Source organism: Thamnophis sirtalis, unplaced genomic scaffold (assembly GCF_051295495.1).
Source record: "Thamnophis sirtalis isolate CommonGarterSnake01/CBP01778 unplaced genomic scaffold, rThaSir2_p1.2 scaffold_1, whole genome shotgun sequence".
Classification (NCBI taxonomy): domain Eukaryota; kingdom Metazoa; phylum Chordata; class Lepidosauria; order Squamata; family Natricidae; genus Thamnophis; species Thamnophis sirtalis.
This window is the reverse complement of record NW_028261381.1, coordinates 19,856,138-19,883,886: the sequence shown is the minus strand read 5'-3', so window position 1 is coordinate 19,883,886 and position 27,749 is coordinate 19,856,138. Positions and strand designations below refer to the sequence as shown.

Here is a 27,749-nt window from a genome sequence, read left to right as displayed (position 1 = left end):
AGGCATTTCATTCCCCTTTGGCTCTAAGGCTTCACAAGGTGTAACAAACATTTCAGACTGTAGTTCCTCAAAGGAACAGCTCCTTTGTTGCAAAAGAGATGCAGTTGCTGTTTGATAACACTCTGGGGATGTATTTTTTCTTACCACCTTTGCAGGAGAAATTGCTGAATTTAGATTTGACTCCTCAGAAGGGGTAGAATATCGTTCTTCTGAAGGGGTAGAATATCTTTCCTCTGAAGGGGTAGAATATCGTTCTTCTGAAGGTGTAGAATATCTTTCCTCTGAAGGGGTAGAGTATCTCTCCTCTGAAGGGGTAGAATATCTCTCCTTTGAAGGAGTAGAATATCGTTCAGGGGTATCAACTGGTGTATGATAAGAAGGAGAAGACGAGAGTGATTCAAACATCTCCACTGATGAAGGTGGTGTGTAGAATCTTTCACACTCTGCTACTTCATCTCCGTTCATGCTTTCAATATCAATAGACATTTCTGATTCAGGAGACAAAGGGCGTGTTAATTCTCGTTGTTGTTTATAATAATCATAAACAGTACTAAATGTGACCTCTTCAACCTCCAAAGAGGTGATAGATCCCTCTCTGGTTAAAATCTTTGATGAGCTTTCTTTCTCATCTGGAATCTTCTTTTCACTGGCAGCAAGCAAATATTTTGTAAAACAAACATCTGTCCCATCAGGAGAACTGTATATCTCTTGAGATGGGAGAACAGCTTCTTCATTTAGTTTTCTGAGGGGAGGACTGATAATTTCACTTGGGGTTTTTGAACTTTGCTCTTGTTCTTCAAGATTATGTATGGGTTTGGTCTCTTCATGTTGACTTATAACTGACTCATTTTTTAATAAAATGAGGAACTGTGATAACGAAAGTTCCTTGGCTGAAGTATCAAGTGGTTCTTGAAAGACAGAATGTTCTTCTGTTATTATTTGGGTATCCATAGGTTTCTGCTTATTGCTTTTTTCTAAAGAAATGTCTGTAGTCTCTTCAATAAAGGAATGTTCAGTGAACAATGTTTTTTCTTCTTGAGTTTTATGAACAATTTGAGATCCTTTTTCAAATGCAGCTTTTTTCATATCAGATATAAAACTATCTGTTTCTGCATCTGTCAATCTGTCAGTATCAACGTGTTCAGGGATACTGGTTTCTCTTACTTTGATGTGAAGATATTTATTATGTGTGGTGGGTTCTGAAGACTCCTTCATAAAGGCTTCACTTGACATGCTAAGTGGTACTCCCTCAGAAATATTTCTTTTGTGTTCACTAGGCTCAACAGAGATGTCAGTGTTTTCTAAGGCATTCTTCAGTATCTGAGTTATAGATAGTTCTGTTTCTACTGCCAACTCATGTTCTGTGATATTATCTTCTTTTGACTCTCCTTTATTATTCTGACAAAGTTCTTGAGGTAAAAAAATGTTTTTTCCTGACACATTTTTGTCTTCCATCTGTTTTATGAAACTCTCTGTTTCTGTCTCCACCTTCTCAAAAGCAGACTTCCGACTAAAAGGGCATGTTTCTACCTTGCCAGCCTCTTCCAACAAACATTCTGGGAAGAAAATAGCTGCATGTGCTTTTAGATCAAAAATTGGCTCTTGGGTTTGCAATTCTTTTTCTTGGGACCAGGGGTCTTTTTGCTGGCAACTGCTTTTAAGCAGGAATTGGCTGTCATCAGAAACCTCTTGAGTGAAAACCAATTCATGCCCTTGAAGTGCTTCTATTTCATCAGAAGCAGAAGATGGAAATTTAAGAGGTCTTTCCTCCTGTGACAGCTTCTCTTCCTGCTGCTGGTCAGCACCTTCGATGTTCCAAAAAGCTAATTTTAGATGAAGAGCTTCTGGGAGAGCACATTCTTGAATGTGCTCTTTTTCCATGCTCTCTTCCACAGAGAATGAATCTTTTTGAGTGGGGTGCATTATCTGAGGTTTATTGTCTGTGATATCTTCTTCATCAACTATCATTCCTTCAGAGGCAAAATAAAGTTTTCTAAAGCATACTTCTGGCTGCATTGCCTCGTTTAGCTTATTATTGTTCTCTTCATCAGGGTGCACTTGTCCTAATTTCTTATTTGTAGATGGCACTAAATGTTGATGCTCATTAAAATCTTGCTTTACAAGTTCAATTACTTTGGAAAATCCTTGATCAGAAGGCCTGATTTCTTCTAAAGCTAGCATCCTCTGAGCATTATCCATAACCTCAGCTTCTGTGCTTTCAAGATGTCTTTCATCAGTTTCTATATCTGAGTAAACAGAGACAGAACATTTTCCTTTTGCATGCATTGCTTCCTGCCGAAGATCTCTTTGGTCTTGAATAACACCTGTATGGTCTTGAATAACACCTGTATTCATTTCTATTTGCTGAATGGATTGATTGAAAACTGTTTCTCTCTCCAGAAATGATTTATGTTCTAATTTGTTTATTGCATTTTCTCTTGGTTGGCTTTCTTTGCGAAATTCTTCAAATGATTTTTTCTCAACATTTTTTATTATTTTGTCCTTATTGGAAACAATTGCTATTTCAAATTCTGAAATACCTTTGACAATATTTTCCTTCTGCTTATAAAGAACAGCTTCAGTATCATAGGAAGCTGGGTATGACTCTAATTTGTTTATAGATCCTGTCTCATTAGCAATATCTTTCTTAGTATATGCATCTTGCTTTATAGCCTGTATGGCTATTTTCTGTTTGTTTCTATCAGTTTCTTTTATTTTAGAAACAAAATATTCATCAAGGGGATGTGCATCCTCTGACTTAAGTCTGATTTGTTTGTTATCCATGTTTTCTTCATTCTGTATTTCATCAAATGAGAGAGGCAATTTATCAGAAGTTACACATAGTTTGATAGGCTCCCGAGATTCAGTTTGTTCTTGAATATTTTCTCTAATAGGAAGAATTTCCTTTAATTCAAATACAACTTTGTGTGTGGGCATTTTCCCCATTCGTTCTTTATTTTGATCTATTTTTCTTGCTGCTTCACCAGAGCTAAAGTGGGGCGAAACAGTTTTGCCAATAATTGGGCTTCTAGATGTTCTCCCTTTTCTTACTTTGAGCATTTCTTGATGATCTGTAGAAATCTTCTGTGCCTGCATCTTCTCCACCCTACTAATATTCTGGAACTCTTGGCTTACACGGTGTTGTTTATTATAAAAATTGCTCTTCATTAGTCCCACTGAGGACTCAAAATAATACTCCTGTTCTTTTGTAATCTGTTCTTGGATGTCTTTGGCTTGGCTTGGCGAAGTTTTAAAGTCAGTTTGATCTATGATATTGGAAAATACTTCTTGAGAGGGTTCTACTAAAAGATTGCAAGCAGTTTCCACTAAACCTGCACTGTTTTCAGCAATGCATTTGTAAATGCCAGCATCTGCTAAAGAAACTTTACAAATGTGTAACCTATAAATGCCATTTCCTTCTTCAAAACAAAAATTGTCATTGGATACCAAAGCCTGGTTATTTTGAAGCCATGTTATCACTACTTGAGATTCTGTGGATATTAGACATTCAAGTACAACCGAATCTCCTTCTCTACATCTAATATTTGGTTGAATTTCTTTTAAGATTTTGGGGGGATCATGAACTCCATCGAATGAAAATTTAAATTTATGCTTTAATGCTTTGGAGACTTGTTCTTCAGGAAGTTCTTCTGAGATAAATTCAGTCTGAATTATTTCTTTAAATTCTCCTTGTTCTGGAGTTGGGGTTGGGGCAGTTACTTTGATTTCCAATGGAAGAGAAAGTTGATCTGTTTTGGAAATGCAAGGTTGATGGGCATGAACTTGTGGAAGAAAGAGAGTGGCTTTACCAGGAGCACTTAAAACTTGTTCATATTTTTTCCTACTGTCAAATGCCAAACTAAGTTCTTCTTCCTCTTCTGTATAATCTGGCAATAGTTTAACTTTACATATACCAAATTGTTCCAATTCAGGTATCTCTTTTACTTTCACTTTTAGCATGCCTGAAGTTGTTGCAGTTCCGTATTGGTTAAATATCACACAAGTGATAGAACCTTCCTGCTTGCGAGTAGCAGCTGAGAATGTCAATGCAGAATGATTTTTTGTGGTGCTAATGCTGCAATCTTGGCGTAATGATAATGGTTTGTCATTGTTGTACCAAGTGACTGTGATGTATGGATGGGCTTGGTAAGCACAGTTGAAAGTACAACTCTCTCCTTCACGTACTTCCTGAGATTTAATTTCCTGGATAAAAAAAGGAGGGCACGGCTCCACATTTTGCACCGGAGGAATCTCTACTTGGACATAACGTTCCTTAATTTCAGTTAGTCCTTCTGATACATTTTCTTTGCTTTCAAAAGAACGTTCACTTACTGACTTCTCCACTTCAACACTTTTGCTCTTGCAAAGTGTTGTAGGTTCATTGATGCTAAATGTAATTGTATCAGACATCACCACTTCTGGTTTTTGTGTCTCACTGACATTATCTGTCATTAGTACATAAACCAGAGGGGTGGGGGTTTTCTTAGCAGACGTTACAGGTGTGAAATTTTTAGCATGTTCCTCTAATTGGGTATCCATTTTTGTTTCTAATGACTTTTCTTGGATGTCAGTATAACCCATCCATCCAGTTTCTGTCAGTGAAACTGGTTTTAGATCTTCTTGTTTCATTGTTCCACTAAAGATCTTTTGCTTTTGGAAGATTTTTCCTGTACTGCTTCTTTCGTCTGACTCTGGGGGAGCCTGGAAAGATGTAGAAAGGCCAAGAATTTGTTCCATTCTAACATGAAACTTTTCTGAAGTTTCTTCAAGCTTTCTATTGGAATGTCTTATGATCAGATCTTCTGGGCATGGCGTGTTCTTTTCATTGATTTGCTCAATTGTCTGAAAGACAGCCCTCTTTGTTCCTACCTGATCTACCAGGCCGACTGGAGGACTTGATGGCTTTCTCTTATTCCTAAAGCCGGTATTGTTCACATGTTGTGCTTCAATTGATGCCTTTTTCTTTTCTAACATAACTTTCTTTGCCTCACGAAGACGCTGTAGCTTCAGCCTGATCTCATTATCAAGCAAAGCCTCTTTGTCACCTCCTACCCTATCCAGATGCTTTTTTCCTATCCAATCATTGTCATACGTAAGCTCCTGTCTTAAAGACGGTGTATTTTCAAAACTAATTGTCCTTATCTTTCCTTTGGTAGGAGACAAATTGGTTAAAGCTTTCTCGGTCTCCTGTTTCTTATCAAATGGCGAACCAATGCATCTCAGGTCAACTTTAACCCTATCATCTCTCTTTTTCTGCATCATATGTTCTACATGTTCACGGGTACATTTTGACTTTCTTAGAAACTCTACATATTTGGCATTTTGTTCATTTCCTTGAATTACTAACAAAGAGGCTATGGACTCAGCAGAACCCTCACTATTAATAGCAAAAATCTTGTAGCTCCCTGAATCCTCTTCCAAAACATCCTTAACCTCTAGACTGGAATCATGCATATCCATATAGTTCTCATTTTTTATTATTTTTCGTAGACTTTGGGGGATTTGTTTGTTATTATGAAACCATGTAACTTTGGGTGATGGATAAGCACTTAGTCTGCACTGAAAAACAACTGGCTCTCCAACCAAAACTGACTGATATTTTAACTTTTGTAGGAAAGAAGGTTTCAGTTTCTCAGGACAAGAGGCCATAGCTTTGATTCTACTTGCACACTTCTGCTCAGAAAAAGATCCCAGAAGATCTTCTGAATCAGCAAAGGTTTCTTCTTCATCAACTGACTTTTCTGCTGTATATTCTGGCTCTTCACCAAAGAACAATTCTGCAAGAGAATAACATTATATTGCAGCACACTTTGCTCTTCCATCAAATAGATAGAGAAAAAAATGAATAATGAGCATGCTACAAATTCATCCCAAATACATAAAAAAATTCACTCACCATATTTGTTCGAATAAACGCAACACTTGCTCTGTTTTAATGATTCTGACTCGAAAATCGTTCATTGGTCGGTTCTTTCTTCCAACTGTGGAAAATTTCTTCAGCAACAAGTAAAAATGAATCTCAAAAGGACATGTTCTTGTGAGTGCATGTTTTACCGCCCCAAAAGCTTTTTTATGTAATGTATATGTTTTGTTTTCAAAGGGGGGGAAAAGATTCTTACCTGACTTGCAGACAATAGAATAAACGCCCTTTCTGAGCTCTTTGTGAGTTACGATGGCCAAACAACTTAAAAAGATTATTTTCAAAACTATTCAAAATTAAGTATAAGTAATTTGCTAAAATGAGAAGGCGTTTATTCGAACTAATACAGCTGCTAACCTCACAATGTAATGCAAAAGAAGAAAAGAAAGAAAAAAGGAGCAAGCAACAATAACCAACTATTCTATCTGCAAGCCAAGGTAAGAAATCTACTGTGGAGAATTAAATGCATACGACAAGAGGGCACAATGAAAATCGATCACTTTATTTTCTTGCATAAAACCACTTCATAAACAAAATGCCACCCCAATTTTACTGACAAATTAATTTAATGTTTTAAATTATGATTAGAAATTCAGTGGAATTGTAAGGGTCCTCATGCATTAGAAGGAGATATGTAAAAGGAAAGCTTTTGCAACCAGCTGCACAGCATGTACTGAAAATAAAAATGGCAGGTCTATAAAATGAAAGCTTTCAATCTACTTTAAAACTCGTACTTCTCCCTAGTGCAAAATGTCTAGAGCATATTTAGACACAAAAACCCCAAAACATGCAGCATATTTGAATGTCTCAGAATAATTTTTTTGCTCTTATAGGCTTTTTAAAGTGGTCACTGAACCTTTACGCTAAATGTAGTATAACACATTCTTTTGAAACTGTACCTTTAACTTCCATTTCAATCTGCTGCTCTATCTTCTCCTGAATAACACTTTCCAGATCTGTAATAAGGAAAGAAAGAAATACTTGGATACTATGACGGAAAAACACTTCATGATGCATTGCTATAAGAAAAAAGAAATCACACAAACATACAGACATGTGCATGCCAGGAGATGCCCAGTTAAGTCTATAAAAAGTGAAACTAAAGAGTGTTCTATTCATCCACAACCCTTATAAAAGGGTTTCTTCTTCTTTTGGGGGAAGGTGGGGTAATTCAACATGCCTTAAACATGCCTTTAATATAATGTGATGGAAAATATTCATGGATCCGTAGTTGTTTTACAGTATATATCATGTACTGAGAAGCAAGCAAGTTTCAGTGCAGGAGGAGATTGTATATGGAAGGAACATGCAGTTGCCAACCTGTCACTCTCAGATGTGTGCTGCACTCGGCTTGTCCTGCAGAATTAACTATTCTGCACTTGTATATCCCTCTCTGATTCTCATTAACTTTCAGTAATTTTAAACTGCATAGGGGACCATCATGTCTTAAAGAGCATAAGGCAGACTCCTCAACTATCAACTGATTATACAGCCAGATGACACAAGGCTTGGGAACACCTTTGATTACACAGAAAAGTGAGACATCATTTCCTTCTTTGACCAAGGTTTCTGGGGGCAGAGATTGAAGGAAGGCTGGTACGGTAGTGTTAGGTTCTGCGATGTCCTCTTCGCAGGGCACTATGTCAGGATAATAATCTTGGATCCTTTGTTTGATTGTTTGAGCTGAAGATAATGTCACACTTGAAGTTTCTGTGGAGGATTCTTCCTTGTATTCATAGGCTGCTTTAAACTGAGACTCTTTGACTGATTTTATACTTTTAGTATCTGATTCAAAGGTAATTTTTGTTACTGTCCTGGCTTGCGCTTCTTTGGCTAGGTAAGAATAAAGTTAGGATAAAATTAGAGGTTTTGTAGCACTCAAAATCTCAATGTAGAAAGATACACACGGATGTATAAAGTTATTACTATGGTGTGAAATGTTCAGCATGTTAGTGCAAAGCAATAAGATCTTTTTCCATTTACTATTCTGTTCCACAGTTAAGGGTTCTATTTATTTTAGGAAAAATATATGTCATTGTCCTTTGATTTAGTATCAATGATATTAGAGGAACTACAACAAATCCATATATTCAGAAATATATCTTTGTCTATTTCCTTGTTGCCATTCTTTGGAATTTTTTTTTTATTATAGATACGAAACGCCAGGAATAGATTCAGATTAAATTTACAAATGTTATCAAAGCTTCTTTCTCAGGGCCTAGAATGCAGCTACCAAAATGCAGAAAAAATCAATTGGAAGGAGCTAACTGAATGGATTAAAAATACAAGTTTTCTATTTTGTTTTCAGGATGGTTTCCTGTTCTTTTGAATGTACTTCCAGGTTATTTGACACCAAAAGAGGGAAAAGGAATGCTCAGCCATCAGAAGAATACAAATTATTATTATTCAGATATAATCTATCAGGAGTGGAAAATTTTCGATTGCATTATGATACTAACGTTATTGAAAAAGTATTAGGGATTTAACCAGAAAAAAAGACTTAATAGCATAATCATCTAATGTGGAACAGAAAAGGAAAGGAAAGTAATTGGCATTTGTTTTGATTATGTTTCTGGGATTCTGATTTTAAAAGAAATTCTGTATAGATATTAACAGAAAAAGTGTCCATTAAAATAAAAACTAGTTATATAAATTAAACATGCTTCAGAGTATAATTACACCTGTTTAAAGACAGTATCTGCCAAAGCGAGAAAAGCTAAATTAAAGGTCAATTTTCTGATAAATATTAATTTTAAAAACCTAACCCTTTTGCTTTACTTTCTACAGAACACATTTCAATTTCCTGGAACAGATTAGAACTTCTTTTTGGAAAATAATACAATAGTGTTGAAACTTGCTGCAAAGAGGCATGAAAGCAAGTTACGCAGATTAAATAAGCATGCACATAGTTTAGGAACCAAGGCCTAAAGATAGAGGCTAGGGGGAAAGTGGGACTGAAAATTAAGACTAAATCAGATGCTAGCGCTGAAGCCATAGGTGCTGAGGTGATGAGCCGTAATGAGGTTAAATAACACAAGGTTAAAAATCAGAATAACCACCTTCTACAGTTAGTATAGCAGTTGTCGTTACTTCTCCATAGTCGTTACGAACAGTACAGCTATATAATCCTTGGTCTAGAAGTTGGACGTTAAGAATGGTGAGAAACAGAACAGTTCCATTTTGTGACACTCTTATTCTTTTGGACTCTTGAAGCATTTCTCCATTGCAGGTCCATAAAATTACATTGAAATTCTCACATTCAAAAGCACACATAAACTGAGCAGTGTCACCACATCTCACAATGAGATCATGAAGCTTCAGAAGAATCTTCGGAGCAGTCTCTCTTTCTACTTGACTTGAGGTTGTAGCTATTTTGGCACTTTCCGATTTCTGAGTTATGATTGTAGACTGGAGCATCCCTGCTTCTTTCCCAGCTGCAACTTTCAAAGTTGAACTTCCACTGAACGCCTGCACAAGTGTTTCTTTTGAAGCCTCTTGCATTGACTGAATTTCCTTTACATAAACTTGGCTTTCCTTCTTTGCAAAAGGGAAAGCAATGTAAAGTTCTGATTTGTCCTGGACAGATTTTCTTACATCTTTCCCAGAACTTTGCCTATCTAGGGCTTGCACTGTGTAATCAAGTAACAAAACATACGATTAATACTGAATTCCCTTTAAATTGCCCAATTTAAAAACAAAATGACATATCACAGATGATGAGAACAAAACATGTCATCTTCTTTTGGTACGGCTGGCATGCCAGGTGCATTCATTAGGGCACTTTGGGTAGGAAGCATAATACATATGAAACTCCAGCCACAAATGAATGATGAATGAAAAATGAAGGGTGTTCATGCTGATAGGCTGAGCATTTGTTTCTTCTTTTCATTGCAATATTGTCCATGGCAATTTGAAGGTGGTTACGATCCCCATGAGAACAACTGTCATCTCTCATTTGGTCCCCAGGTTTTCCTTTTTAAAACCGAGTAAAGCAAACCTCAGAGAATTTGACCAACTGCCAACACCTCCCTATCTTGAAGTGTGCATCTATTTAGTTTTATAAATCAGGAGTTGACTCTGAAATATAGAGCTAGGAAGGCAAACGCTAAACAATCGGACGCTTGAAAGAAGAAGAGAGAAGAGTGCTTTATTTGGTTACTGCTAGAATTCTACCCACATTAGTGACAGTACATCTAAAGAAGTGTGAAATAAGAAAGGGGAGGGGGGTGTCATTAGTCACAATCTGGAATGTGTGATTTATGCAACAAACTGAATCCCTAGGAAGAAAAATGGGGCTTTACCTTCGGTGGTCACTGTAAGTATAGCTGTACAAGTTGCATCTCCAGCACTATTTCTGGCTTGGCAAGAATACTGCCCAGCATGTTCTGAGAAAGCATCTACTATTATCAATATGGCTGTACCGGTCGACTCATCAAAATGGAACACTACATCTTTGGATGGCAACATTAGCTGCTGGTTATGAAACCAGAGGATCTCTGGGCTTGGCCGGGCAGAAACCCTGGCTTGGAATCTGACTGTTTCCCCGCTGTATACGCTACAGCTTGAAATGGGCTGGATAAAGGCGGGCCTTTGGCCAATGGATTCCTTCTTAATGGAAACAGATGAAGAAACATGCCTTTGGGAATAGGAGGTACCTTCTTCAACCTTAAACCCTGAAAAGAAGCATGTCATCTTTTAATGGCTTACACCTAGTCAGCATTCTCTTGTTCTCCATTAGACTCCTCCTTTCCCTGCTAACAACATTTATCATTGAAACTCCAAACAAAAATTGGGATTCAGTATGGGATCCAGTTTCCAATCCGATTATTACTTTTGATAAACATTCACATCTGATTTACGAATGACTCTTTCCCCTAAATTCCTGTTAAAGATGTGGTAGAAACTTAGGTACATTACCCATAGAATTCCTATTTCATTTTTAAAAACACACTGGAATGCTAATGTACCTATTTGTGCTCAAGTGGGCATTCCTTGTCCTATTTGTCTTGCATAAATTGAATGTCATTTATATTAATAATGTCTAACTAGTCAAGGCAGCCATCAACTCAAACTCAACATTGACACATACATGACAGCAGGTCAGCATTGACCATGTGATGTATATATAATCAACACTGATCATATATAAGCACACATCACAGCAGTCCGATATTGACCATGATGTATATATAGTCAACATTGTCTATATGCACACAAACATCATGGCAGGTCAACATCGTCCATGTTGTATATAGTCAAAAATGATCTCATACACACACACACACATATCACATCACATTGTTCAACATTGACCATGATGTATATATAGTCATATTGATTATATATACCTACATACATCATGGCAGGTCAACATTGACCAAGATGTCTATATAATCAACACACACACACACACACACACACACACACACACACACACACACACACACACACACTGTGTATGTGTGTGTGTGTGTGTGTGTGTGTGTGTGTGTGTGTGTCTGTGTGTTACATCATAGGATATATCCAAAGATATCCAAAGAGGCTTGGACATGCTTTGTGGGATATCTGAACCAAATTCTTTGAACAGCTGATACTCCCATGCTCTATTTGGGAAGCCTGGCTAATGATATTTTGAGAATGATTATATAATATTATTGCATTCACATTTCCTGAAATAAATTGAGGATCCAATCTATCCACTATATTCCATTTTTCTCTATATACTGCACTGCAGTTCTTGTCAGTTTACATGGGTCAAAATACATATTTTTACTTATATGCCGATTTGGAGAGGAAATACATATTGAAATACATATGATGTGCTATGTTTGGACCAGATTTTTTAAAAGTGCAGATTAATATGGAAATGTAACAAAATTACAGATGTAAACATGCAGACCAAAAAGAAACCATTTCCTCATCCTCAAAAATTCCTTTTAAAACTCATCTTAGATCAGCTTTTGCACACTTGAGAGGGCAAAGAAGGAAAATAATCCTATTTCTTCCCTTTTCTTGCATTTACAATAGTGCACAATTCTTGGTGTGATCATTTTGTACCCAGAGAAAACATCTTTGGGCTGTTGCTTTTGCACAATGAAGTCACATAATTAAAAGTGGTCTAGTGTAAGGTATGGGGAAAAATGAAATAAAAAATGAAATAAATGAAATGAAAATAGGAAGTCAGCAGTCTTCTCTGGATTCTGCTTGCTTGCTTGCTTTCAGCTATGGAGATGGGAAAAAAATCTGCTCATAATAAAGAGGATTTTTTTAAATGCTCTTTTTGGTCCAGGCTAAATGCTAATTGGAAACAGGATGGAAGAGTGAAATGAATGGAACACTGAAACAATATGAAGTGGGCAAAGCTTATCCCTGGGAGAGAACATGGATACTCTGGACATCAGACGATGGGGATGGTTATTTGAGTTAGAAGACGTGAAGATGAAAGACAATTACATGTAGGTTTATGAATGGGTATTAATCTTTAAACACGTGCAAATTAATGCAGGGCAGGTTCTGTTGTAGACAGCGCATTGTACCTTCCAGCCTCAGAGTAGCTGTGCTTGACACCTGGCCAACAGGATTGCTGGCAACAAAGGTGTAAATCCCTTCATCCTCTGGGTAAGCTTCTGCAATCTCCAGTTGGTAAGTGTCTTCGAACTGGGTCATCCTAAAGAAGCGGGATGGCTTGATTTCTTTGTCTTTGCTATACCAAGCTATTTTGAGGTCTGTTGAAAGAAACGTGTGAAACAAATGTGAAAGAAAACATGTTTTGAGGATTTTTTTTTTCATTCTTAATGAGGAAACTAATGAAAACACTGGGATCTTGTTATATTATCCTGGTCAGAATTAAAATGGATATTAGATATGAAAACCCTATACTGAGATCTCTCCACTCTCTTATTGCCTTTGCGTTGTTTTCTTACATGTTCTTTTTCCTGTCAGTAGCTACCATTATAGGGCCCAGATTCATGGAAGCATTATTTGCAAATCTTGTTAAAATTTTACAGCAGACACAAGGCAATTTTAGTAGTACTATAGTCAGAGCATTGTGTGCTATTCCATTTCTACAACTCTCCAGATATACTGGGATAGCAACTCACACAATTGCCAGCTTATGGATTTATGGAAGACTGGTGCAGGCTAATTAATCAAAGATGCAATTATCCTCATTCTCCATTACAACTCACATTTCAGTAAGCAGGATAAATGATCAAATGAACAACTATAGGATTTATTCCCCTATTCCTCTTCCCAAAGTAATTCCTCACTTCTCTCACTTTTATGATAAGAGGCACACAACATAAATATCTCCTTTTAAAAATTTGTTAATTTTTAGGATGCAGGATTAGTTCTTTCCCTGATAATTACTTTTGAACATAAAAAGATTTGCTCCTGTTCTGACATGTGACCAACTTTTGTAACTAGGAAGGCACTGTAAGCAATCAGAGAAATTGGGTTGAGGGAAATAGTCAAGACCTATTAATATAAGTAAAGAGGGCTAAAATTCCTTATGTTCTGGGAGACAATATAATGTTTGGAAGAGACTCGGGCTGGCTTCATCATTCTCCACATTCACACACACACACACACACACACACACACACACACACAATTTGTACATGAGGACATATACCCAAATACATACCAGTACACAGTGAATGTGTGTGTGTGTGAGAGAGAGAGAGGCAGAGAGGGAGAGAATTAGCATCCAAATGTATGAAAAAAAGCGATCTTTTAAAACAATCCTACCAGTAGTCAGCCTTCAGGCTCACAATACCACTTAACACTCTTAGTTGTCAATGCACCAGTATTTTGAAGTTTGAAGCCAGGAAAACATGGTAAAATTGTGTATTGTACTTAAAAGGGCAAAATGTTTGAATTTTTCACTGATTTTATAATGTTTCACGTTACAGAAAAGTTTCAGTTAGCTGATTAAATACACACAGACAGAGAGAGTTATATCTCTATCATTTAGAGAAGGTTGATTCAACTGAGTATTTTGTCTTCAGATCAAAAGGAATATATCTGCTGAACAAAACTCTATGTTGGCGACAGGAGGGGCATCCAGCCATTAAAACACTCTGCTAGCTCCATTCACTGCAAGGGATTATCGTTAAAATGACAATGATAATGATCAAAGAGTACAACTAACCTGTCCCAGTAACTCTGCACTGAAAGAAAGTGGATTGTCCCTCAGATGTAATAGCATCACGGAGCGGTGTAATAATGGTAGGTGGGTAAATTGGTACTTCTATGTCGGGAGAAACAACTTCTGGAACTAAAGAAAAAAAAAAAAAGTGATTATTGGCTTTCCATGGAAAAGCACACATAATACAATATGGGCATTGCATTTCAGCGAAGCCTTGAGACAGAGAACTTCAAGAACTTGCCTTCCACTGAAAGAGAAGCTGAAGAGGTGGCAACGCCATAGTCATTCTTTGCTTCAATTTTGTAAATGGCAGCATCTTCAGGGAAAGTCTCAATCAGCAGCAAGGTGTACTCTTGGGCATCGTGAAGGAACTTCACTTTAAAGCCTGGAGAAAGAGGCTGCTCATCTTTGTACCAGAAGATCTTGGGCTGAGGTCTGCCTGACACAATAGCACAGAATCGGGCTGGTTTCCCAGACTCCACAGTGGCTGGTTGGAGCTCCTTTACAATCTTAGGTGGCTCAGGGGCTGAAAATCAAACAAGAAATCATCATCATCATCAGCTGATTTTTTTCTAGCATGGTTCACTCTATTTTGATATTAATCTGAATCAGGAGTGGGTTTCTCGCCCCGTTCCAACCGGTTCGGTTGGAACGGGGCTGGCGGCGTCCTCATGCACGGGCGCGGTGCACGCATGCGTACTAGCATCTGCGCGATGCTCCAGCTGCTCCTGGAGGATTGCGCAGGCGCTGTATGCGTCCTGCACATGCGTGGAAGCGCAGAACTTGTCAAAACCAGGTGAGGGTCGCGGGCGGGCGGGCACGCCCTTCGCCGTTCCCGGAAGTTACTTACTTCCGGGTTCGCCGACCATCCGGTTCGCAGGGACCGCCGCGAACTGGTTGAAACCCACCCCTGATCTGAATGAATCTCAATGCATCTGAGTTCAGCCACAAAGCTTTTAAGGCGATCTTCAGTAATATATGAACATAATAAACATGTGAATTGCACATCCACGGATTACTTGAGTTATCTGTTCTTGGCAATATACAAATCTCTTACGTACATCAGGAAAAAGACAATTCCACTGACATGAAGATTTTCAGCAGGCAGGCGGATTAAAATGTGACATGGACACTAATAATATGAGAATTTTTTCTGCTCATGTACATTTGAAATAAAAGTTTAAAAAGTAGGATAGAAAGAGAGCTAGGGTGTGTAACATTTTTACCTGGAGTACAGAGGTTAAAACAAAATATTTATATCCAAATAAACCGGCATCTTACCATTTACATAAAGAGTGATGGAACTCCTATTTTTTCCAGCTAAAAGGGTATATTCTCCAGCATCTGTATATCTAGTTTCTGTGATGACCATCTTATGGACACGTCTTTCCACCACATAATGGTATCTTTCCTCAATCTGGAAGTTGATCTCAATTCCATCCTTGTACCAGTGAGCATCAATGTCATCTTCATTGACTTCAAACTCGACTACAGCTCGCTGCCTCTCAAGAACCTGTTAGTTAAACAGAAAGATAATAGTTTTGTGAAAAGAAACCCTATAACTAGTATTTTTAGTTCTCAAATGGAAATGAAACTGATTTGCCCTTGGCATCACATAAGATAGATGTGTTACTTTTGGAGCTATGCAATCTGACAAAACAAATACTGAATTTATTTTTCAGACTATAAGACACACCCGTGTATACGATGCACCAAGATTTCGAAGAGGTAAGTAAGAAAAAAGAAGTTTTTGCCTTCCCTCAGTTCACAGCAGCACTGTGCAGACTTCAGCAGGACTGGGGCAAGGCAAAAACGAGGGCATTTTTGCCTTGCCCCAGCCCTGCTGAAGCCTGCAGAGGGCTGCTGGAGGCTGAAGGAAGGTAACACCCCCCCCCTCTGTTTTTGCAAAACAGTCCATTTTCACAAAAATGGGATGCGGGAGCGGGGCTTCGGGAAGCCAAAAATGGCTGCATTCAGTGTATAAGACACACCAACATTTCCATGCTCTTTTAGGTGAGAAAAAGGCGCATCTTATACTTTGAAAAATATGGTATATATTTCAATATTATATATTTCATTTACATTTTCCAAATTCTTTTTATAAATGGGGCCTTCATCATGCTATTTTATGCAGTATATTTCATGCACTGCAGAATATATCCTCATCTGATGATGTTGTGCACATGTTAAAAAAAAACAGATAAACTTTAGTACAAAACTAGATTTCTAAAAATAAATTTCTTGGAAAAAGGCAGTTGATAGATGAAAAGGTCACTTTGATTGAGTTGTACCAATTCAGAGTTGTGCTGTGTGAAGAATCTTATCTTATTCAATTTTAGTTCCAAAGAAATGTAAAAATGTTCTTTCCAACAAAGAAAATATTACTAGCCTAAATTAAATCTGTGTTCCTCTATACTTAAACGTGGAAAGCAAAATTCAGAGACAGAAGGCAGATCAGTCTTAACAATTCTCCCAAGTGATATACAATGGAATATGATAATTCTTTATTGAAACAATTGTGTAAAATTGTATACATGTGTATGGGAATCCTACATCTGTCATTTTACTGTTCTATTGCTTTATTTATTCTTTTACTATATTTTCCTCTTTACGCTGTATTATTAACTAACAGCAATTTTTAAAAATAAAAAAGAACCTTATACTGGCCATGTGCTAATCCAGTCAAGTGTGTGGCATCTAATTAATTTATTAATCAAGCTTAGGATTGCATTTTTAAATTTTATTTTGTGTTTTAAACTGAATTTATAATTTCTCCCAGCCAAAACAATTAGAATATATTGTATTTTTATTATTTTCAAAATCATTTGCTCCAATACTTTCTAGTGGGTCAACAAAAAGACTCAAATGGAAGAACTTGTGGCATATGGGTTGATAGGTTCAGTTCAGCAAAATGTCCATTGTTTTAATATCCTGACATAGTTTGAACTATCTTCCTGAGAATATGTGGCAATCTACCTTTTCAGGATTCTGACTAATCTGGAAAAAGATATTTGTAAGATGATTTAGAGCTGACATATTGAATGCAAGATTTTCCAGCCTTGTTTGTGCCTTCTCCTTTATGAGAGTACAATAACCATGAACTCAAGATAATAGCACAAAACTAGTTGGTCATGGTCCCCTTTCTGCAACCTTGCTTCTTGCCCTTGATTCAAAATTGTATGGAAAACCATTAATTGAAGAAGGTCTTTCTCCTTCAGACCGTCCCTTACAAATGAAATATAATCAAGACAAGTGACAGAGATGCTACAATGGTTCTGCTCTCTTATTCTCTGAATATAATAGTCATAGACTTTAGTTAAAGACACTAAAGTCCTAATACAACCTCAAAGAGTTGTATTATAATAATGAGAAAAACAATAAAATGCTCCTCTCCAGGGTCGCTTCTGGCTTGAAACAAAGGCTTTCATTAATGTTTAGGATATACATGGAATATTATTTGAAGACTAAGAAGAGAAATAGACACCTTTATGGGAAGGGGTGTGTGGTTTAATTCCACCTGGTATAATCTCACCATTTGATGAAAGTAAGTTTTCTATTTATGATATATTCTAATCCTACCAAAGTCTACCATATCTATAACTACAGAATCCTAGAAGCGGTAAGGTTCAAGCTAGCCAATTCTATTTCCCAAGCCCCCACTTTTTTCCTTCTGCCTATTTCAGCATTCCAGAATCCTTGGAAGTCACTCTTCATATGTTCTTACTGGACTATTTGTGAGGACTCCCTCCCACACTTTTACAATACTGTTTAAATACTGGTGGGTTATATCCGATATAGTTATCTTTACATATCTGTGTTCCTTTTCCAACACTTGCATGTAACATTGACACAATATCTGAAAACTAATAGGCTGCTCAAAATATACATCACCGTTCTTTAAAGATACTATAAAATAAAATATTTCCTTATTTGTTTTACTTCCTTTGTGAATGACAGCGGCTCTTATTGCTGAAGAAACAAGATATTGTTTCATTTAAAAGGCATCATGTTCAAAATATGTTAGCAGTGCTCTCTCATCTGGTTCTGCCAGTCCCTTGGCATGCATTTTCAAAATAATAAAATATGAGATTTGGGAATGAGGCTCGGGCTAAATGTTCAGCTCTGAGCATCATCTCTTGTTATACTGAAGAAATTAAACATTCTCCACAATTGCTTGAATGCAGTTTTAAATTATATGAGTATATTATTGTTGTTGGTAATCCGACTTTTTTATTGCATTGTCACATATTGTATTGTGTATTGCATGGTATCAATATTTTCTCTTATCAGACTTGAAATACCATACCTGAATGTTTTTCTGGAGGCTTCTGATGCGAACATCACGCCCTTCCACTGTCAAATTAGCATTGGACATATTTCCACCAGCCACTACTGTGTACTTCCCTGAATCAGACATCTTTGTAGATGTAATTAAAAGACGATGAACAAATCTTTCCCGCTGAACTTTTACTCTAAAGGCAAATTCAGAAAAGGGAAAAATAACTTTTAGAAAGTTGTTCCTAAAATATTTTAGAAAAGTTAGTATGGCTTCATAAACTTCTTAAGTTCATAGTCAAAAAGAGCCAAGAAATGGCAGACAATTGTTAGAGCTCTAGTTTACAGGATTATGCATATATCTAATCCTGAACAGAGACCACAAATTACAGATTGTCCATTTATTTATTTATACAATTTATATGGCCTCCCACATCACAGAAGGTGACTCTTTAATCCTTAAATTATCTGGAGCAAGTAAATATATCAGCATTTTAATTTCTTAATGCAGGGGTTTACAACTTTCACATGAGACAGCTCTTGAATGCCATCCCCCCGCCCCCCCCAGACACTCTCACTTCAGAATTTCCAAGTTAAAATCACTGGAAATTCAGCAGGAATAGAAGCAAAAAGCAATGGAAAACCAATTTGTAGGACTCAAGTATGTTTTACACAAGGTCTTTTTAAAGATCTGTAAGCAGAAGAAAAATGATCCTAATTTTTTTGCTTCAATCCTCTCTAGTGGTATCAAATATTTCCACCCTGCTCACTATGGACTTCAGTTGCCTCCTCCCACAAATTGTTAAAAAAAATCCCAATCTATTGAAGGACGATGGATAACATCTGTTGGCTCATGGAAACTCTTTTTGTCTTTCTTATCCTATGACAACTTGCTGCTTACAGCAAGGAATCATCTCAATATTCCCTACCCAAAAGATTGCAATACATCTGCTTAGGTGATAGGTAATATGGCTAGATTAAGTTAGGCAAGTAAAAGGTAGCATATTTTGTGCTAACTGAAATATTTTGGATCTGCTGGTTTTGGTTAATAATTAATTAAATAACTAATGATGATTTGCATTTTGTGATACCCATATTCAGCTGACTCAAACAGCTGGCTTACTTTTCTTAAATGCTAAAATTAGCTTGTACAGGAGATGAAGACAAAGCTGCCCTGACTTGGAAGAGAACATTAATAACCAAAAACTAGGGACGTTTCTGCATTGATCCTAAAGTTCGTGAAAGAAGAAACAGATACAGCAATCAAGAATTATGACTATTTTTTTTTCTGAGAGCTGACATGTTACAAGCTTGAAAATTAGCTGAAGAGTTAGGCAGACTGGCCAAAAAAATATAAAATCTGTATTCATGATCTTCTGCATAGTTTTCATCAGTAGTTCACAAGTTGTGTACCCACGTAAAAAAGTAGATGCAACTCTAAAGAAATTACCGTACCTATCTCCAAGCTGAAGCTCCTGTCCATCTTTCATCCACTGAACAGAAATGTCAGGTTCTGAGATTTCACATTCAAAAACAGCTCTTTTCTTCTCCACCACTTTAATATCTTTGATGTGTTTTCTAAATTCAATATGGCGGGCTAGAAAAGTTAATACAGGCTGTTATTAATAGCTAATATGAGTCAAAAAGATTAACAATTATAAATTATGTATTGTCAAATGAATCTTGCTTCTTTCTCTCCCCTTCTGTGGCCCATATCACTCAGCCATTTGTTCTGGAAAGTATATAATGCTCTAGATTCTAGAACAACAGGGTGACACCTAGAAGTTGCAGGTAAGTGAATCTGTTCTATTGGTAGATGGAGGCACCTTAAATATCACCTTATTTATGAGGTTACTACAATTTCTTTTTGTTCTGCACTGGAATCTTGTCCTATTTATTTTACTTCTTCCTTGTTTTTTCTGCATTATTAACCATAGCAATTTACCATAATTCCCAGGCAGGAGGGAGTGAACGACTCTTAATATTACGTACAATTTTAAAAGCAGATAAGAATAATTTTAATTAATTATATACATACAGAAATTTCTAGTATCTGACTTCCAGTACAGGAAACACTCTGTAATTGTGCATATTATCTGCATTTGACATTCATATCTTAACTTAATTAGCCAAGAGATGAACAAGCCTTTTTGCCTCTATCAAAGCTATTCTGCAATGTTGAACAAATCAAAATGTCTCATTAACCATTGTTTCAGCTTTTGATGATTGGATGATGGAACATAGGACACCCCCTCTCTATTATATTCCATAAGGAGGACAAAATTGAAGAGAGAGGAATTTGGAGGAGGGTGAATGGATACATTTTGGGGGAGATTCAGAGACAAAGCTTAGGAAAACTTTCAGCAGATACAAGAATATATTTGGTACTACATAATTCAAGATACAGATTACAGACATGTTGCAGTATTAAATTAACCTGTATACAACCTATTTTAAGTGATGTAAAAAAGTAATTTTTTTTAGGATTAAATATTAATAAAGTGACTGAGAGTCCTATATTTCACCCATATCTGACCTGGTCATATTATCTCAATGACATTAAAAAAAGAGGAAAAATAGATTATATCAAGATTTAGGAAGACTGATAAATCCTTGGCGATTTCCCACAGTTAATTTTGAAGAACAAAAAGATAAGAAAGACCAACCATAACTGAAGCAAAAAATATGGTTTCCCAGCTATGGAATAAGACAGAATATTCTAGAATGGGTTGGATCTGAAAGTGATGATTTTGTGGTTTGTGAAAACTATGGTGAATTTGATGCTGCTTGGTTTAGTTACAACTGCCTATGTTGGAAACAAATTTCAATCATAGCTTATCAATTGAACGAATGAATATATATATATATATATATATATATATATATATATATATATATATATATATATATATATATATATATATATATATATATATATATATATATATATATATATATATATATATATATATATATATATATATATTCATACTCATATATATATATTTGGGCATACCAGGGGTTTGACTTTAAATATATACCTTTCACCCTGGCCTGGCTGATAAGGAGTCGAGCTCTGTAGCTCAATGGTTAACACATCTGTCTAAGAGGCAATAGAGCACAGGTTCGATTCCCAGCAAGGGTATGGCTAGCTGATGAGAGCTAAATAGCTTGAAATAGATCTATACTAGTCTCCCTTTATTTATTTATCAGCACAAATATAACAAATGTAACAAAAAGGCAACAGTAAAAAATATTGGGTTTCTGTCTGGATGGTCTCTTGTGACGAGCCGAAGGACAGAGAATGGAAGTGTGATCTTCCTCCCATATTTGGGCATACCAGGGGTTGTGACTTTAAATATATATATATATATGTGTGTGTGTGTGTGTGTGTGTATGTATATATATATATATATATATATATATATATATATATATATATATATATATGTATGTATGTATGTATGTATGTATGTATGTATGTATGTATGTATGTATGTATAATTGTTGACTAATGTTAGACCACCTGTTGAGACAAATCCAATATTATAGTTTCTGAAAGCTAATCTATGCTGAATCAATGTGTTAGCTGAGGATCATGTGTAGGCCTGCCTTGATATGAATAAATGAAGCTTGAGTTTTGACTGGGTTGCTTCCTCTCTGAACAATGTATCTAAACAATACACATGTATGAAAACAATCCCTATGTAAACAAGCCAAAAAATTATAAAGTGCATAAAAAGAGGGAATACCTTCCACATATAAAGTTGCTGCTGATGCTGCTTTGCCAGCAACAAATGTGTATTCAGCAGCGTCTCCAAAATGGACATTCCTTATTGAGAGTGAATGCGTAAGTTTCTTTGTTCGGACTTGGCATCGGTCAGTGGACTTTATTTCCACCCCATTCTTCAACCATTTATATGTGATGCCTTCATAATTGACAGTGACTTCAAATGTGATTGTATCTTTCTCTTCTGCATTGATGTCTTTCAGCATAGATGTAATTAGGACAGCTGTGGAAAAGAAATAATCAGTGAAATACTGATTCAGTGTTGTTGACCTAGATTAGGATTAATGGCTAATAATAACAGATATTTAGGATCACAACAATGTACGACTGGAGGATTAAAAACCAATTGTTCGAATCCTTTCCCCAAGGAAGTGTAATTATTTAAATGCTGCATTTCATTCTTCAACTCCAACAAGATTGGAATGGCCAACAAGAAATGTAGGGACTTCCTACAGTTATACTAAGCATGGTCAACCGTCAGACCAAAGGAAAGCAGCCCATTTCTGCTCTAGATGTCCATTTTTTGCTTGCTCTAGCTTTTATTCAAGACAAAAGCCAGCTGGATGATCTTTGTTTCTATAAAATATCATTTCTTCTTTCCAGTTTCAAACTTACGTTTGACCGTTAAGGTTGCGCTGACTTTATCATTCCCACAGATGAAGGTATATTCCGCAGAATCTTCACTGCTGGTATTCACGATGTTTAGCTGGTGGAGCTTCCCTTGAACAACTATTTTAAACTTCTCACTCATTTCAATTTCTACTCCGTTTTTCAGCCACACAGAAGGTACATTGAAATGAGACACCTCACACTCAAAAGAGGCAGTTTTAGTCTCTGGAACCTCAATATTTTTCATGGTCTTTGTAATGTGTACCGCTGTGGAAGGTAATATTAAAAAGTAAAGTGAGACAAATGTCCTCCAGTGTGAAATTTGTTAATGACACTTAAAATCTATTTTAGGCTGAAGCCTTTTTAAAAAAATAACTTACTTTCCACAAAAAGCTTAGCTTTACACTCCAATTGTCCCACAACTGCTGTGTATTCTCCAGCATCAGCAGGAGATATATTCTGCAGGGTCAGTTTATGAACTTTCCTTTGAGAACTCATTCTGCATTTGTCGCTTGGCTTGAGCTCGATGTTTTTGTGGAACCATTTCACAGGCACAGCGTCGTGCGATACACTCACTTCAAAGGAAACAACAGCATTCTCCAGAGCAGTCACATCCTTTGGCTTTTTAATGATTTTAACCGCTGAAGGAAGAAATTAGCAAACATTTAGTCATGATACTTGACTTTAATTCCCAAGTAGGATATTGGCCTTAGAAAAGGGACAAGTAATAGTGACTTTTCATAGTTTAAAATGGAGACGGTTGAAAGATGCACCACCGGCTGTAATAGGCACGTGCTGTTACAATTATCTCTTTTTCTGAGACTCTCCAGGATACAGTAAGAGAATGTGAATGAATATACTTATTAAGAGCAATTGTGCTTCTGGTCCTTTGATTATTAATGCCATCAAATTTACCTCAGTCTACTTGGTTGACTTACTTTCAACATGGAGTCTTGCATTTGCTCCTATTCTTCCCAGTTTAAAACCATAAACGGATTCATCAACTACTGCACAGTTCTTCACTTTCAGTGTGTAAGTAGTTCCCTCCACCTTGATTTCATATTTGTCACTAGAATGTAGCTCGACACCATTTTTAATCCACTGGACACCTTTCACATTTGGGTGAGTAAGTTCTATTGAAAATACTGCATCTTGTGTTTCTGTCACAGTCAGGTTCCTTAGTGTCTTTTTGATCTTGACAGCTATTTAAAAAGAAGAGAGACAGGATTATAAAATGAATAGTTACATGTCTAATGCAAATCTAATATTGTACCCAGACTTTATAAAATAATATGAAAAATAAGTGAGGAGCTGGTGATTCTCAGGACAGAAATGTCAGTTGTACAAGCAATCGTACAATAGCCTGAAGAACACAAAATGGATTGAGCTTTTTGTGGGTATAAGAAGGGAACTATACACTCCTACTGATAAGGGACAAGCAGCAGCTTAATATGTCTTCATTCTAATTTATAATAAAGATTCTTATCTAATCATGTTTTGCCAACAGTCTGAAAGAATTCAGCTAAATTCAAGCCTAGCAGTCTAGTTAAACTATGCACAATTAGGAGCATAGGATGTACAGTTAAAGCCTAGCCCGGGAGAGGCTGTGAGGTAAAAAAGAAGCAACAGTTGTCTCCCACTTTCTTACAGAAACTGCTTTGCTCAGTTTTTGGTCTCCTTCCTTCTCATTCTTTCCTCCACAGGCTATTTCATCTTCAGAAGAGAATTTGGGTGGTCCTTAGGGAGGTTGGAATAGGTCTGGGATGGCGAGCCTATGGCACAAGTGCCACAGGTGGCACACAGAGCCATTTGTCAGGACACACAAGGCGTTGCCCTGTCAGCTGGCCAGCGTGCATGCGTGCACTGGCCAGCTGAGTTTAGCCTTTTTTAAAAGCATTTTTTGCTCTCCCCAGGCTCCAGAGGCTTTATAGGAGCCTGGGAAGGGCAAAAAGAGCCTCCCCCCTCCCAGAGGCCCTTCAAAAAATGGCCCTATAAGCAAACTGGAAGTTCGGGAATGGACAGTTTGCTTGTAAGGTCGGTTTAAGCCCTCCGGAGGCTTCAGGGACTTCAGGGCTTCAGGCCCTACGAGCAAACCGGAAGTGACTTTTTGTGCCCTTTGGAAGCTTCCGGGAAGCCTCCAGAAGGCCCCTGACGCCTCTGGAGGGCCTCCGGGGGTGGGAGGCAGGGAGGCTTTTTTTGCCCTCCCCAGGCTCCTATAAAGCCTCTGGAGCCTGGGGAGGCTGAAAAAAGCATGCAAAAAATGGGGGGGAGTGCCTCCCATGTGCGCATATGCATTGGGGGTTTGCGCATTGCATTATGGGTGTGGCACGCCTGCGCACAACCCCCCTGTGCTCCCCACCTTATGGCATGTGAGCCAAAAAAGGTTCGCCATAGCTGGAATAGGTTGTTATCTTTTACTACTCCCACCTCACTCCCACTCAACACTTCTTAAAATTCATTTTATATTATGCTCTTATTCTTCTTTCTATGCAGTGAGTGAAAGTTGTATCTCATTCTTCTTTGTCTAATACTGCTTTTTATCTGTTTCACAATGGAACATTTGAAAAATCCCATTCCACTTCAGGACTAAAGATGGAACTAACAATATTAGATTCTGACATTAAAAATACTGAATATGCCTATATATGTCCACTCAAAAATAAATCCACCCCACCCAGAGAGATATCTATTTAGAACCATAGTGTCAAATTCCAGAAAAAAAAATCAAGTATCAAGTAAGATAACAAATACATGTTATCTGAGATGAGGTTTCCGCGATTACTTACTTTCAACCTTCAGCTTAGCTGATGTTTTTGAAGATGCCACTTTGAAGGTATATTCCCCAACATCATCCAGTTTGCTGATTGGGATAACAAGTCTCCGTTTCAACCCATCAGATTCACTTTTGCAGCGATCTGTCATTGTAAGCGGCTTTCCATCTTTCAGCCATTGGCCTACAGATTCAGGATTGGCTACTTCACATTCAAAAATAGCTTTCTGGGACTCAGCTACTGTGAGATCAGTGAGGGGTTTTGAAATGGCACCACCTGTGAAAGAAAGAGAAAAACGTTTATCCACAGTATAGGACTTCAGTTGGACTCCACTTTCATTTCATTTTTATTTATTTATTGAATTCCTATAGCTGCCAATCTCGACTAACGACTCTGGGTGGCTCACAATTCAGAAACACATACTACAATTAAAATCTTAAAAACATTTTAAAACAATAAAAACAGTAAAAACCATTTCAACACAACAAACATTAAAACATCAAAGTTTGAGTAATACAAGCAACATATCTGTCCTGTTAAAAATGTAACCAGGGAGCCCTTGGCACATGTAGTGCACTTAACTTGGGAGCATAGCAGTGGTGGATTGCAGGCGGTACGCCCCGGTACGGGCATACCGGAGCCTGCCCAGAGCACTGGGTACCATTCCAGTACGGTGCTCCAGAGGGCCCACCCACCCGCGCTCTTTACCTGTCTTTAAACCCTTTGGCGCTTCCACACATTCGCATGGCGTGTACAGCATCTGCGTGACGCTCTGCCGAGCAGCTGGAGCATCATGGAAGCTCGGGAAGGCGTTGCTGGATGATAAGACGCATGCACGCACTGCACGCATTCATGTGGAGGACGCCGGGCCTCCAGAACCCACCACTGGAGCATAGCCAGGTCTTTAAACTTTATAGAAGGCTAACATGGTTGGGGCCATCCTAATCTCAGGAGAGAGGATGTTCCACAGAGCAGGGGCTGCTACAGGAAACACTTGTCTTCTAGAACAATGGGCTGACATTATTTGATGGGACATTATCTGCAGCATGGCCATCCTATTTAATCTAATTAGACAGGTAGAAACTCTTCAAAAAGGAGGCACCCTCCGAAGCCATGTGGTAATTCTTTTTTATGTGGTAATTCCTGTCTATAAAAGCAGTGACATTCTGTTACTATAGTTGGAGCCCAAACCTACTCTTAGATATAGCTCACTTCCCCTGATGGCTGATATGAAATGGCAAAAAAGGTTAATTTTTGGTTTTATTGCTTGAGTAGATTTTTCTAACTAGATGCTAAAATTACTTAGGTGACCTTAGATACTGTGTGGAGGTGTGTATCTTTGCTGGTTCCCTCCCCCCAGACATGGAATGCGTAGGGCTGGCTCTATTCATAAATAGGAATGGCCTTCTAAGATGTGCTCCAGAGCTCTACAACATGCTCTGTAACTGACCTGTGGAAAGGTGGTCATAAAAAAAGGAAAAGGAAATGCTAATGGAACCACATCACACTTGGCTGGATTTGCACCAGAGGTGGACAGTCAGCAGCTTCCAAAGGCCTTGGATACTGCCCTTAAAGACTTGCAAAGTCTTGCAGTGTGTACTAGATTATTAATTTTAATATTGTTAAATGGATGGTTGGGAAGTAATCCTATTGCTTATATTTCATTCTACTTAAAAATAACACTAAACTAAAGGGATCAATTTGGTTGTCATTGTTTTGGTCTTTGTGTTGCAATGTATCCTAGGCACATCACTCAAAAGAAGGGTGCAACCTTCACCTCCACAAAATTGTGCTAGTTATGATGGCCAAGAAATGATTTCCTCCACAATGTTTCCATGGGGCATGAAAACTAAGTAAAAAAGGGGAAGTGGTATATTCAAACACTGAAATTCTTAAGACACATTATAAGCCCATGATGGCGAACCTATGGCACTTTGTGGGCACGTGCGCCATTGCCAGCTGCTCTTCTGCATCGAATGCCCAAGCCAGAAAGGGTGTTTGTGCCAGAGCCCCGGAAGCTCAAAGACCAGCTGGGTGGTGTGCATGCACGCACCAGCCATCTAGTCTTTGGGTTCCCGGTGTTCAGCACATGTGAACACCAGCGGGCCAGTGCATATGTATGTGCTGGAAACCAGAGGTCTATGTGGCATGTGCATTGGCCAGCTGGTCTTTGAGTGTCTGGGGCTTTGGCATGCACATGCGCACACGTGCATTCCAGTTTGGGCACTCAGTGCC

General features: G+C 37.6%; 1 protein-coding gene across 1 annotated transcript in view; it reads right to left on the bottom strand.

Moving 5' to 3' along the window:
* TTN (titin) overlaps window positions 1-27,749 on the bottom strand; it is a 310,344-nt gene that overhangs the window by 240,786 nt on the left and 41,809 nt on the right. Inside the window, exons 34-45 of the mRNA XM_087705592.1 lie at window positions 25,530-25,790; window positions 23,682-23,945; window positions 23,124-23,384; window positions 22,750-23,010; window positions 22,097-22,357; window positions 19,800-19,941; window positions 18,376-18,541; window positions 15,351-15,582; window positions 14,311-14,595; window positions 14,073-14,198; window positions 12,457-12,645; window positions 6,820-6,876 (exon numbers count right to left, since the gene is read on the bottom strand). Coding sequence (XP_087561718.1) covers window positions 6,820-6,876; window positions 12,457-12,645; window positions 14,073-14,198; window positions 14,311-14,595; window positions 15,351-15,582; window positions 18,376-18,541; window positions 19,800-19,941; window positions 22,097-22,357; window positions 22,750-23,010; window positions 23,124-23,384; window positions 23,682-23,945; window positions 25,530-25,790 — 2,505 coding nt within the window. The remainder of the gene's footprint in view (window positions 1-6,819; window positions 6,877-12,456; window positions 12,646-14,072; window positions 14,199-14,310; window positions 14,596-15,350; window positions 15,583-18,375; window positions 18,542-19,799; window positions 19,942-22,096; window positions 22,358-22,749; window positions 23,011-23,123; window positions 23,385-23,681; window positions 23,946-25,529; window positions 25,791-27,749) is intronic.